A 15483-nucleotide genomic window follows, 5' to 3' on the forward strand; every position below is an offset into this window, starting at 1 on the left:
TCTACTTATTACCCACACTCCGCCACAATGATTCTTTTTACATTCATTTGCTTATCAATTTATTCAACTAATATTTATTGAGCATCTATCATGTACTCAGTACCTTCTAGTTACTTAGGATAGAGCAGTGAACAAAATAGACAGATCCTTGCCCTCATAGAATTTATCAATCCAATAAGAGGAGATAGTAACAATTATTAAACAATTATTAAGCTAATAAACATATAGTGTTTAGGTGGTGATAAATGCTGTGGAAAAAACCAAATTGAGGAAAAGACAGAGAGAGTGAAAGAGGTGGGGTATTACAAAGGTTGCCAGTGTGCCCTGCCCTTCACTCAAATATATAGGACCAAATTTATTTTAATAAACAGACTTCAGGGCAAATATTTTAAGATATTTAGAATAATAAATAATATTTTCTAAATAATCAACATATGAAATTATCTGTTTGTTCTGTTTGTTCCCTCTCACATTCTTAGCAAAACACTAAATCTGCAGGATAATAAGATGCATTAAATCATAAAAAGTATAATAATCCAATAAGGTCATAAAATAAAATAATTGCTTAAACCAAATTAAATGGCTTTCTTTAAAACAAAATTTCTAGAAGCATTTAGTATGGTAGAAGATTATATGTATCTACGGTGAGGGAAATAGTATGCATTGTTTCCCAGATTTAATTGACCATAGAAACATCAATTTCCAGGAGAATCTCAAAAAAAACTTGATTTTCAAAACATGCATTTAGGGAAACACTGTTGTTGATAATTTCGGGAACTGGAACAGAGTTTCCAAAGCCAGCATTTTGTAACTCGTATGTGTTTTAAAAATCACAGTGCTTTTTAAAGAGAATTATTTTCCCTTATAGTGTGAAGAGAGTAACCAAGTAATTGTGTTTTAATTCTAGATAAGTTTGGAATTAATAACATCACAGGTGTAATCTATGTGAATGCCCCTCTGGATTATGAGACAAGGACAAGCTATGTACTTCGAGTCCAAGCTGATTCCCTGGAAGTAGTCCTCGCCAACCTACGTGTTCCTTCAAAAAGTAAGTTGTATTACTTAAGGATTTACAAGAATTTTATGGTGTTTTTACTTATTTTCTAATGAAATACATATGTCTAAATAAAATCCTCAGTGGAGAACGTAGAAAGATCATTAATACTCAAAGATGATTGCCCATTAATTTTAAGGTCTGATATATAACAATGCAGAGAATGACTTCATACTTCTTAAATGTCAAGGTAATAACAGTGTTTTCAAATTTTGTGCACAATCTTATTAGAATGCCATCATTATCAGTGTATGTTACATAGAAAACCTTATTCTTAATCACACTGGGTAGTTATGGCTAACCCCTTGGAATGTATATTGTTAAGGGGCACATGATTACCATACATTTCCTGAATTGTGTGGCTTCTGGTACTTTGTATTTTCTTAGAGCAGAGGAAAATGCGTCTTAAAAAGAGTGACTAACATTTATCATAATGTTAGCATTATACTTAATTCACACCCATTTCTAGGAAATGAGATTTATTATCCCCATTTTACAAAGACAAGAAAAGGTTAAGTGATTTTTTTAAAAAATGTCACTGTCAGTAAATGAAAAGTGGGAGATTTAAGCTATCTTTTGACTCCAAAATCTTTCTTCAACATTTCGGTGTAGTGTAGTTTACCCATACAGCGAACCAAGTAAAAGCCAATTTGTGAAGGGGGCCAGCATAGATTCTGAGAGATGTTACTGATAATGGGATAAACACTGTTCTTTTCCATCCATTGAGATAATACTCCTTTGCACGTTAAGCAATCCATCTTTTTGTAACTTAACATTGTCATATATCAGATGTTATAATGAATGGGAAATTTTTTAAAATCTAGAAAACCCAGGAAAACCTGATTTAATTTAACTACTAGCAGAATAGAGGCCCAGAGAAAGTATAAATTACAAAACAGGGTATGAAACATTTAGATTTTACTCTGGGCCCATTTCTGGCCATACTCTCACAGCACTCCATCAATCAGCATCTTTAAAACAGGAAAGAGGAAAAAAGAAGAGACCCTGAGAGCCAGAGCAAGAGTACCCATATGAATACCAGAGAGAGAGGGCACCCCAGCAGGATAAGAGAAGAGTGAGCAAGGTGGGAGTGAGAGGCAAAAGATGTGCTACAGAGTTTTCTGTATCAGTTTAGCAATTGATGATCATAAAAATAAATCACTTCTGTCCATGTATTTCAAATCTCACTTACGAATCTAAGGTAGAGGCCTGCACAGTTGTTTGTAAAAGCACAACCAGGGGCTTCCCTGGTGGCGCAGTGGTTGAGAGTCCGCCTGCCGATGCAGGGGACACAGGTTCGTGCCCTGGTCTGGGAAGATCCCACATGCCACGGAGTGGCTGGGCCCGTGAGCCATGGCCGCTGAGCCTGTGCGTCTGGAGCCTGTGTTCCGCAACGGGAGAGGCCACAACAGTGAGAGGCCATGTATCGCAAAAAAAAAACAAAACAAACAAAAAAAAACAACCAAATCATTGGAAAAATCAGCTTATATACAGTGTGTCTTTGGAATTAAAGGAATTAAATTGTCTTCAGTGATTATGCATCACTTACATAATTGTTTAAAAATAGCAGACCAGTTATTTGAGTTTTTAAAATCTTTAAACTGCAAGCAATTACATTTTTATAAAATATAGAGGACGCTTACAATTTACAATTCAATTGTAAATTTAATTGACTAAACCAGGAGTTGAAAGGTTAGAGTAGCTCTAAATTACATAATGTAAACTACCTTACTGCAAATAAAAATAAATGTAAAAGTTAATTGAAAACCATTTGTCATCTTTCTTTGAAACGAACGGAAAGTTAGAATTAGAAAAAAAAAAAAGCCAAATATTTAAGTTGTAGACCCTAGCATTTTTCAAGAAATAGCTCTGATTTCTAGGCATAAAGACATATTGATATTTCATATGTGAGTATAGTAAACTAGTTCTCACTGTAGTTTAAATGTAAATCTGAGGCTAATAAAAGTTTAGCTAATACACCCATGTATACTTACATGTGCCCTAGTACTCATGCACAGTGAGACCAGTTGGCAAATTCATGAATTATCCTCTCAGAAATGTGTGAAGCCGAAAAGCTAATTGTTAGTTCGTTTAATGCCTAATGCTTTGACTATTTATTATTATCGGGTTGGCCAAAAAGTTCATTTGGGTTTTTCCATAAGATCGTACGGAAAAACCCAAACGAACTTTTTGGCCAACCCAATAACATTTCGTGACTTTTTTTAAAAAAACATCTTTATTGGAGTATAATTGCTTTACAATGGTGTGTTAGTTTCTGCTTTATAACAAAGTGAATCAGCTCTACATATACATATATCCCCATATCTCCTCCCTCTTGCATCTCCCTCCCACCCTCCCTATCCCACCCCTCTAGGTGGACACAAAGCACCGAGCTGATCCCCCTGTGCCATGCGGCTGCTTCCCACTAGCTATCTATTTTACATTTGATAGTGCATATATGTCCATGCCACTCTCTCACTTGGTCCCAGCTTACCCTTCCCACTCCCCGTGTCCTCAAGTCCATTCTCTATGTCTGTGTCATGACTAACCTTTGCTTCTTGAGTCTGAAGTACAAACCCATGTAGTATTTCTAACACAGTTTCACTTATTAATGACTGTTAATGGCCTATGATCAAACCCTATTAGCTATGCAAATAATAAGACCATTATGTAAATTGAGGTTAATTAATTATTTAAAGTTTCATTCCTTCTTCAGAATTAGCTACCCTATGATCTTTAGCTCTGTCACGTATCATATGAATAAAGGTAATAAACAGAATAAATTTAATTCATTAAAGAAGGATTTTATTATAATTTCTTTACCAAGAATTTATTAATGAAATAATTTTCAAAGTAAGTTTTACAACTATGCTGTAACTGAATTTAATATTTAAAGCAAATTAATAATTAAAATAGAAAAAAATTACAGCATATTTCCAAATTTTGATATTAGCAGTGTTTAAGGCATTTTAATCTTTTAGCAGGGAACATTTCAAATGTAAATAAAATTACAGACTATTATAATGAACCTCTATGTATCAACTACCCAACTTCGTTGAGTCCTAGGAAATCTTTCATTTACAGTCTCACTCCATTATTTTGAAACAGGACAGAAACATAATATTTCATCTGTAAGTATTTCAATATGTATCTCTTAAAGATAAAGTCTCTTAAAACTTAATCAGAATACCATTATTACTCTCCCCAAATTAACAAAAATTCCTCAGTGTCAACAGGTATCCATTCGATACTTGTACTAAAAATTTATTCACATCGGAATCCAAATAAGTTCATACACTGCAATTGGCTGACAGCTCTTTAAGTTTCTTTTAATCTATAGGCTTCACCATTGTCACTCCTGTTTATCCATCTTGTTATTTACTTGTTTGAGAAATCAGATCTCTGAAACCTGTATTTCGACAACTGTATCTTCAGTGGGTCATTTCATATTTTTCTCTGTCTTCTTTATTTCCTATAAATTGTCATTAGAGCCGGAGTCTTGATTAGATCCAGTTTTTTGTTGTTGTTGTTGTTTTTTTAAGAAATAAATCATAGGTGATACTACTTCTTTAAGGAGGTACACCAAGTCTCTTTGGCTCTCTCCTCCTGTGATAATAGCAGCCACTGTTAATCATTTCCTAACTATTAATTCCTTCCTTTTATTTCTTCTATATGTATTAGCTAAAATCGTTTTAGAAAAACTCTCTCAATATCAAATATTTGATTACTCTGAGGTCCAACTCCTATAGGAAAGGCAGAAAAAAAGGTTTCTATTATTTTGCTCACTGTTCTCTTCTTACTTTGTGGCTTTGACCATGATCTTTTTCTATCTTTCATGTTTCTCTTTCTACCTTCTATCTTTTTAATCTTACAGGGTAATTTCAGGAATGCTTTTCTAATTCACAGCTTTAGAATACCTGTTTCAGTTATTTTCATAATGTGTTAAAAATTATTATTCAACTTTTAGAAATCTGCTTGCTTTCCTCTGCACTCCCATTTTACTTGGAGATGTTTTCTTTGCTTTTCCCCTATTGTGCCTGTCCTGCTCAATTTATATTCTGCTCTCACTGTTTTTTCCTTCCTCCTTAGCGTGGAGTTCTGTCCGGCTACTGCGTTCATATTAACTTAGTACCTTCTTCATTTAGTGTGTGCTGGTAACTTTGAGGTTCACCAGCTCTCAGGGCCAACAGAAACCCTTAGCCCTCTCTGAACTCCCTTAAAAGCAGTTGTTATCACACTTGCAGTTAGTACAGAGATCTGTTTTATGTCATTTGTTTTCCTCAGCAGTTCATACTCTGTGATCTGGAGGCTAGCTTGTTGCCTTATTTAGTTTTAGATATTATCTGTAGGTTTTTGGTTTGATGCTAGGATATTATCCTACTTAAAACTTGATAGTGGGCAGGAGACATAAAAGCAGGAGAATACCCACAAGAATAACTACATGGGTTAATAATTTAACCAATAAAGTTCTGTGGATGTTGATACAAGATAAAAAAATAAACTTCTGGGTCAGATGCAAGGACCCTATTACTCCCTACAAAAGTATTAGCAGGAGTATCAGCTTAGCAATCAGCATAGCAATGCAGCTCCCTGAACTCCAAACCTCATAGGCAGTGTAGGTCCTTAAGACCTGCACATGAGTGGATTGCACCACAGGAGAGAACTTAGAGGGTCTGCTGCTTTTATAGCAAGTGATAGGAAGTCTTTGTCAAAAGGGAGGCATTCCTGCAAGACATTGTCTCGCGTTTTATAATTGTCAATTGCATGGTATATTTTCTCCCAATATTTTGCTATCCAAATCTCTGTCTTTTAGTAATGAGGAGGATTCAGGAAGATTCAAATATTACATTGTCACCTTAGTCGTCTTCCTCAAATCCCTAAACACATTATCTTAATCCAAGGATATTTGAAATATTTGTTGAATCAGGGGAATTTTTTTCACAGTTAGTGAATTTAAGATAGTAAGAACTATATAGCCCTCTCAGGTCTTTGCGCTGTGCTGTTACCGAGTTTAGGATTAAGTTTTCCCTCAAGTGCTTTAGATTTTTCACCCAGGGCTTCTAGATATATTTTTTCCCTCTCTTAACTACTAACTTTTATCTTTTAAGCTTCATTAATCTTCTTTGGAAGTAGTGGGTAATATAATAAATATATGATCAAATGAATGAATAAATGATGAATAAAATAATCCACATTAACAGAAAACATTTGTTAAACAGCAAATTCAACCAACCTTGGACAGTATAGTACTGTAATATTTACTATTACAAAATATCTATTATGAAAAATAAGTGGACCTGTGCAGTTCCAACCCATGTTGTTCAAAGGTCAACTGTAATTGAAAAGCACTTCCAAAATAAAGTTGCAGCAGGAGAGAACACCAATGCTGAAAGTGCCCCATTGACAAAGTCTGTTTTAAACACAGGTCCGGCCCAAAAGTGTTCAAATGTTTCACAATAATGATTAAGTCGAAACTTTCATGCCTACCTTACCAATCTTTCCTCCTCAATCTCTAATACCAGACGATGGCAACCTGAGTGTTAAACAAACAGCTGCTAGTAAATAGGTGAAGAGGTAATTAATAAAGAAAAAAGAAATCTCTTACAATGTCTTCTCCAAAGACAGGATACTTTCCAGGAGCACATCTTAGCTGGGAAGGAAGAAAAAGTTTTACCTTTAAATGAAATTTGAACTATTGATTAATATATTGAACTAGAGAATCTTTTTTAAAAAACAATATGATCATAGTACTTTCTATTAACTAAATCTGTTTATTTTTTTAAATTATGGAATATCTTGAGGTTTTATTCAACAGCAGGAAAAAGATTAACTCAAATCAGCAGGATGAAAGGGAGAGCAGAAAAGAAAAAACAGGCTTTTATAATTAAATTCCATATGCCCAGATTAAGCTCACCATTTCAGTGCGGCTGGAGAGCAGAATGTAGTTGAAACATTTTTTTTTTCTTTCAGTTTTATTGAGATAAAATTGACATATAGCACTGTAATAAATTCTCTATCTCCCCTGAACAACTCAATCTCTCCTGGGTCTTCAGGATGAAAGTTATTGGCCCTAAAGAGATTTCAAGGAGCCTATGTCCTTGAGAAATTCCACAGAAACTTATATCAATATTTCTGCCACAAAGTCATCACCATTTTTTATCTTATATAAAACAAAAGCAATAATACATAATGTGCAATTTTATTAGAGCTCAGTTTGATATATGGAATTTCACAATTGAAGTGCAATTTTTCTTTTACAGTAAAATTATAATTATCTTTAAGTGTGGAAGAAAAAGCATAGCTTTGTATAAATATATCATTGTGTTTTGATGCAATAACTAGCCTTTCAATCAGGAATAAATGACAGGACAATTAAGATAAACCTTAAACTTGTATTAAAACAACTCAAATGATATTGATTTCATTTTATGGTTTTGCTTTAGGGTACAACCTTGTAATACATCTCATTTCCCTGGCTTTTCTGTCTCCAAACAGAAGGTCTGTGACAAATAATGTTAATGACTCTTTACTCATGATTGACTGACTTACAAAAGGATTCCTGACATAACTTAGGTAACAACACTGCAGCATGTTACATGTTACTTTTTCAGTACTAAAATCCCAGGTATGTTCAAGGCCTTATATTTGTACTATAAATATATAACCACAGTTTTTTAGAAACTATATTCATACTTTATTACTTTAAAACTTGAGGACTACTATATGAAAACTAATGCCATAAATCCTTTATGGTATTTTTGTTTCAAACACTCTAAGTATTTTATATAAATACACAGTTGAGACAACTACATTTTTAAAGAAAAAAAAATCTATCAGTCCAAGAAAACAATTTAATTGTACAAAAAGCTTTGCTTGGAAATGTGATTTTAAAATGGTTATAGAATTTTATTGATACATTTCTGAAGCTAAGTGCATTGAGGCAAAGTTCTTCCATTGATCCCAAAAGTGGTTTGTTGAACTGATGACAAAGATGTGCAGTTAACCTTTCTAAATTACAGTGTAGATTATAATATGTATTTCTTCACATGTGTTATGCAGAAAAAATCATGTTTCATGAGGGAAATATTTTATATTGCTTCTACTGGCAATTAAAATTAGAATATTTAATAGTCCAAGAGTGCATAAAATGGTTCTCCTTAACTTACATCTAAGATTAAGTGCCAGGACTTAAAAGACAGGAGGTATAATTTTCTGTATTCATGAGAACATCTGTTTAATTATTACAGTTAATTAATTATATATTTATTTTGCCTTTTTAGTCTGAATTTCAGTTGGGATTGGTCTGAATTTAAAATGGGAGACTATTCACTCATTCACAAATATTTTTATCTTATATTCTATTTCTGGGAGCAGCAGTCATTTGATTAATAATGAAGTCCCAAAACTATGCAATAGAAACTCCATGCCTTTTGTTTCAAAAATATCCACAATTTCAATAGTGGCAAACTAAGCCATATTAAATGCACATGAAACTGTGCACAGAAGTGAAATCTGTTAAGTCATATGTATTATAGAAATATCAATGTTTCCAGAAATGGAAAGCTTGAGCCACTATCTATATAACATAAACATAAAGTTCATTTTAGTCATTTAAAATATGGGAAATAACTGAACATTATGAATCAACTATGTTTCAATAAAAATTTAAAATATTGGAAAAATTATCAGGATTTGCTGCTAAATACATTGTCTTCATTTTGTTTATGAGTACAGTTATTGGCCCTCTACACTCTGGTGTTATATAATCAAGGTCAGGTCTTCTCTACAGGTTAAGATAGCACAAGTCTTTTTAATATTTTGCTAAAGATTTAGATGCTGTTAGATTGATTTTATTTATTTTTATCTCTTATAAAAAATGAAAACCTTTTCTTTTGGTGACATGTTCTATTTTGCCAAGTTTAACAAGAAGCCAAACTTACTGGTTGATTATTTTGAGAAAAAAAAAGTTTCCCATCGATTAACTAGACAAAAGTAAATTTCAGCATTATGTTTAAATAATAGAAAGAAATATGGGGGAGAGTGTCACATAGGAAGATTGTAAATAGGTTGAACCTTTAGAAGTTTTCACTGTCTCAACTTCAGTGGGGTTCTCAATCCTGCTTGGCCTTTCCTAGGTCAAGCTAAACCAGATACAGTGACCTCATTATTTGTTAATCTGGCAAAAGAGGAGAATTAATGACCCTCCAGGGCCATCTGGCCTTGTCTCTCTGAGAGACTGGCAGAAGAAAAGAGCAAAAGACTGAGTTTGAGGGAGGCCGTTTATTTAGTGAGTGAGAGAAAGAAATAGCCATAAGAGGCCATGGAAAAAAGGAGTAAAATTTGTGTAATGATGATCGGTTAGTCAAACGAAAGAAAGCATTTCAAGAAAGGTAGAAAATGGCAAAAACTGCAAACGTTACAGATATTGAAGGAAATTTATGACTAATAAAAATATGTTGGATGACACTTACTTGGGATACACAGTGACTATAGCTAATGCCAAATAAGTAGAGAAGACCTGCATGTGGATGAAAAGGAAACTATAATAGATCAAGGATTTCTTGTTTAAATCTACACAATGGACACAATTTAAAAATTTAGTGTATTCTTATTAATATTTATATTTTATGAGACATGCATTTCAGTTTAATTTACATACTATATAAGTGTAAAAGCAGAAACAGAATTTTATGTTTCAGACATAAGAAACATAAATTTAGCCTGTCATTCTTTTTAACCATTATTCAAAACAAGTCTAGTAGTCAATTCTTCTCCTGAAGCGAATTCATTTCTTTTATTCCCAGGAACTTTTATAAGTTCAATTAACCAGTCTTATTCCTGTTTTTCTCCCTCTTGGTATCTTGTACCTAATTAGTTCCCTATGTAATATCTTAAAAATAATTACAGACAAACAATTTAAGGGAAATCATTATTTTAAATGCTGTCACTTTCAATTTTGAAAGTCTATTCCTAGTTATTAATTTACGGTGTATTCTTGCCATCAAGATTTCCTGATAGAGATTGCTATGTTTATATTTTATTAAAATGCACAAGACAGATACTCTATCCAGTCTAACAGATCCGTTTCATTTATGGAAGATTTCTACTAGATGATATTCTATAAAAGTTAAGATATACATGAGATTAAAAGAGGTAAATGGAAATTCTGTAAAAAAATATTTATTAAGAAAAATATTGTAATTCAGAAGATTTACCAATGAAACATCTCAAGATAAAAAAAAACCTTAATAGAACAGCAGAGAAAGTCAGTTAACTAAAAATCTGATATAATAAATTGTTTAAGATTCCTAAATTTGGTTTCAGGCAGGCCTGGGTTCCAGATGCATCTTTGATTTTTACTAACCTTTCTAAGCTTTAGAATCTTCAAGATTATATCAAGATAAATATGTCTGTTCCTCTTAGGGTGTTTGAGAATTTTAAGCAAAATGATGCCTGCAAAGCATTTACCTTATGAGAACACTGTAGACATCCACTAAAAAAAGCTATAATAATAATTATTATTGTTTCATTATTATTACTAGCTGTGATATGTTTGAGTGACACTTAAAAATATAGCAATCACATTCTAAAAGTGCTTCATTTATTCCTGTAGATTATTGTATACAAAGGAGTCCACATGTTTCTAAGCTCTTTGTGTTAACAGTGGTTGTAGGCAGTGACATGTTAGGAAGACAGTCATGACATCTTTTGGAGTCTTTAGATTTGAGTACCATTATCTTGATTGACAGCCAGATAATATAAGTACAGAAATAGACCACATTTTTCCCAAAAAAGAATGGTCAAAATAATATAATCATCCATGACAACATAGGGGAAAATATGCTAAAATATAATACTTAAGTTTTGTAACACTAAACAGAAAATTTGCAGTTTATAATGTCTTTTGGTACCTTGGGATGGAAAATCCAAACTTTTTCTGTAGGTAAGGAGATATGGTCCCCATGCTCTGATGTTGACTAAATTGGTCTCTCCACCTGTACTTGGAACAGTTATTTGGTTGGAAGCAACAGGAACCACCTCTGACTGATTTATACTAAAAAGAACTTCTCAGTAGAATACTCTGTGACTTGTACAATCAAAGCAAAAGCTGAATAAGATCTAAAAAAGGATAAGAAAAGAGATAAGCTTCAGCAATCTTAGTCAGAAACTCAAAACACTGCTTTTGGGGGCAGTATCATCAAGACAGCTGGGATTCTGGACTTTGAAGCTCAAAGGTCAAGTGTCTGAGGGGAGAATCTAATTAGCCTGGGTTGAGACATGTACACCTGGCCAAGTGTGGAGTGCAGAGCACTGTGATTGACAGTTCCACTAAGAGCACATGGAAGTACAGTAACCCAAAGGGAAAAAGATGGAGTTCAATGTTCAAAATAAGGGAGGAAGTGATGTTGGGCAGACAAATCAAGGAAATTCTACTTCACCTTTTCAAAAATCAATTTAGGACCCAATTGTGGTTGAATGAAATGCTAAGGTGGGCACTGTGGGGACAGGTGTAGAGGAGTGGCATATTACTTGAAAGTTATAGTGCTAGATTTCATGTTCTGTCATAATGAAAATTTATTTTCAATTTTTACTATGACTGATGCTTTAAATTTTAAGTATCTGATTACTTGAATTTTTGAAGATTCACAAATTTATGTTGGAGCAAAAAATTATTTTTTTCTTATCTGATGTTTAGGAGAAGATTAAATATAACACTTGAATTTAGTGACATATTGCAAGAACTATGAACCTCTACTTGGCACATTTTCATTAACTACTTTCTAAGGACTAAATTTAGCCTGTTCATTGCACTAAATTGCTGTAGTTAAATTCTTTCATCTTGTATCGCCTCTACAATTTCTGCAAAAATCTAATTATTAAATGTGTTGTGTACCAGATGACTAATGAACTAAGCAAAGATATACAGATAAAGAATAATTAGATTGTGTATTGCAAGGTCACTTTTCTCTTTAATCATTCCTTTTTTGTTAAGTCTTCACAACTAAATTACATAATGCCTGGGGAAATACCTTCTTACAGATAAGCAAGCAAACAAATAAGCAAATTCATTTGATTTTAAGGGGAAAAATATAGGCTTAACTGGCATCATCCAGGGCTTGTTTATGCAGAAAAAGTAGAGTCACATGGTGTCTCTCCAGACTTTTTAGATACAAGAGATGACATTATAGAAAATGCATAGAAAGGAACCAATGAAGTGTATTTCAAATTTTTTTTTCATTTTTGTGTATATGATGCTTTAGGTTCCAAGCTTCTAATCATGGCTTGGTCTTTCTGGTGACCAGCGTCCGTCCAGGAGCCTGCCAAGAGTCACCTCATTAGAATCAACAGACATTCCTATCACTCATCACTCAGGAAATTACAAGGGTCTTAGGAGCTGTGTGTCAGGAACCAAGGTCAAAGACTAAATGTTAGAACAAAAGATTCTCCTAGTACCTCTACTTACAGCTTTAGGAGCTCTGTTTCAAGAACCAGGCACAGATATATATATATATATGTATATATATATATATATATATATATATATATATACACACACACATACATATATATATATAAAAAATAAGAATATATACATAATACTATTATATATATTATATAATAGTATTATATATATAATAGTATTATATATATATATATATATATATAGTGTACTATTATATACACTTTTACATAGTTTGCTCACTATGCAAATGTTTTGAAAATAGCATGTATGCCAAAACACTTTTTAATTTTTATGGACAACAACTCTAATGCTTTACATTTTTATGGTGATGATAGGCACATATCTGTTCACTATAACATTTAATCACCAAAATAATCCTATCGTTTTTCAACAGATTATAGATAAAGAAGCAGGCCTTTGTCCTTGTCCAAAATCAGTCCCAAAGTACTCAAGTATGTGGAAAAAAATTTTCTCATTTTGAATTCATGGTGTTTCTACTTTGCCTCAAGCTCTTATGAAGTAGGGATGTAAGATATTTTCAGCGAGGGATATATAGAAAGACTTCACTGAGCAGTTTTAATCTAAACAGGATTATCTACATAGTCTTTCAACCATTTTCCTGGTACAGCTGAGAAGTTGGCTTGATTGCCCTGGCCCCATTCTATCACTCTGTATTCTCAGCCTCCAGGGAACTTATTAAAATTTAGAAAACTTTAGAAATCCCCTAGTAAAATGTTAGTTTCTCGTGGTTTTAGTCATAGAAGTATATCTAAAAACCTAATACCTAAATATAAATTAAAATTTTATGCTAGTTGACACAAACTGTCCTGCCCCACTCCCCACAAATCACAAACGTTAGAGAGGCTTAAGCATTATGTTGGATTTTTTAAATTACCCAAACTGAAGGAAGGCCTTAAAGTGAAATGGTTAAGAATATGTATTGTCAGAGTTTGGGTGAGAATCTTCTGCCTTTTCCTAGTTGTGTAATCTTAGACACATCATTTAATCTCTCCAATCTCTGTTTTCTTCATCGATAAAGTGTGGATAATCAATAACACTGTGTTTTTATGGGGATAAATTGAAATAATGCACAGAAAGCATTTAGCTCACTCAATTATTAAGTAATTGGTATTATCATTGTATTAGTCTGCTTGGGATGCCATAAGGAAATACCATAGACTACGTGGTTTAAGCAAAAGAAATTTTTTTTCTCACAGTTCTAGAGGCTAGAAGTTCAAGATCAAGGTGTATCAGGGTTGGTTTCTGGTGATACCTATCTTCCTGGATGGTAGATGACCACCTTCTCACAGTATCCTCACAGAGGCAGTTGGGGAGAGATAGAGAAACAGAGACAGGGACAGAGACAGAGAGAGACAGGGAGAGAAAGTATTAGCCTTCTTAGAAGGACACTAGTCGTTTTGGATCAGGGCCCCACACTTATGACCTCATTTAACCTGAATTACTTCCATAATGGTCCTGTCTCAAATTAGGGGCTAGAGCCTCAACATATGACTATGGGAGAGACACAATTCAGCCCATAACAACCATTAGTGATCAGAGTCAGTAATGTTGTTTGTACATAAAAGAAAACTACAAAAACTCCAGAATTTTGCCTTTCCTTAATTTGTCATCTGTGAGCAGCCTAAAACTTTTCTGTCTTCTCTGCATTTTATGTTTTTTAACAAGAGCAGTAATATGCCTGTTGTAGGCAGAAAAAATAATCTTCCCTTCTCCAAGAGATGCCCATGTCCTAACCCTTGGAATTTATTGAATATGTCACCTTTCATGGCCAAAGGACTTCCCATGTGTGACTAAATTAAGGATTTGAGATGCTGTAGTTTTCTTGGGTTATCTAAGTGGCCCCAATGTAATTATGAAAGTCCTTATAAGTGAAATAAGATAGGGCAGTCAGTCAGTGTCAGAGTGATGCAGAAGGAGAAGGGCTCAATCAGCCATTGCTAGCTTTGAAGATGGAAGGGGACTATGAACCAAGGAATGCAGGAAGGCAAATTCTAGAAGCTAGAAAAGACAACAAAACAGATATACCCCTAGAGCCTCCAGAAAAGAATGTAGACCTGCTCACATCTTCATTTTAGCTCAGTGATACCCCTCTGCCCTACAGAACTCTAAGATAACACATTTATATTGTTTAAGCCACTAATTTACAGAAGCAATAGGAAACTAATATGATGCTCATATTTTCTTTGCATTAAATAGAAGAATCTTCTGCCTGTACTGCTATTAAATACTTTAACATATTATTCAAAATACTATTTTTTTCTCTTCCTTCAGCAATGCTGTAGGCATTTATAAATGCTTCAAGTCATTACTCATTACTCAGACTGATAACCAAATATAGAAAGGGTGACTGCAATAGTCTGCCCTTTGAAATAGAATTATCTCTTTATTCAGAAACATTTTATTTGGTTTCTACTGTTTCCTTGCCTGTATTCTAGAAACTGGTGGGAACTGATCTCTGGTCTCTAATGGACAATTATCTTGTTTTTATTACAAATCTTATTTTTATTATGAAGAGAGACTTGAGGATGAATTTTAGCCATGTTTGGATATAAAGTCTGGCTCTTCCTTATAATAGTGACTTAATTTCTTTGTCTTAATATCTTTATCTGAAAAGCAGAAATGACAATCTACTTCATGGATCATTTAAAAGGTTTTCAAGAGATAATACTACTGGGCGTATACCCTGAGAAAACCATAATTCAAAAAGAGTCATGTACCAAAATGTTCATTGCAGCTCTATTTACAATAGCCCGGAGATGGAAACAACCTAAGTGTCCATCATCGGATGAGTGGATAAAGAAGATGTGGCACATATATACAATGGAATATTACTCAGCCATAAAAAGAAACGAAATTGAGCTATTTGTAATGAGGTGGATAGACCTAGAGTCTGTCATACAGAGTGAAGTAAGTCAGAAAGAGAAAGACAAATTACCGTATGCTA

At 33.4% G+C, this 15483-nt stretch overlaps 1 protein-coding gene across 7 annotated transcripts in view; it reads left to right on the top strand.

The window, feature by feature from the left end:
- Positions 1-15483, top strand: part of PCDH15 (protocadherin related 15) — a gene marked incomplete at both ends in the record, with an annotated part of 736996 nt that overhangs the window by 619724 nt on the left and 101789 nt on the right. For all 7 annotated transcript variants that reach the window (XM_079712493.1, XM_079712490.1, XM_079712491.1 and 4 more), the window contains one exon: positions 908-1048. In XM_079712493.1, coding sequence (XP_079568619.1) covers positions 908-1048 — 141 coding nt within the window. The remainder of the gene's footprint in view (positions 1-907; positions 1049-15483) is intronic.

This window comes from Hyperoodon ampullatus, assembly GCF_949752795.1.
Source record: "Hyperoodon ampullatus genome assembly, chromosome: 1".
NCBI classification, from domain to species: Eukaryota; Metazoa; Chordata; class Mammalia; order Artiodactyla; family Ziphiidae; genus Hyperoodon; species Hyperoodon ampullatus.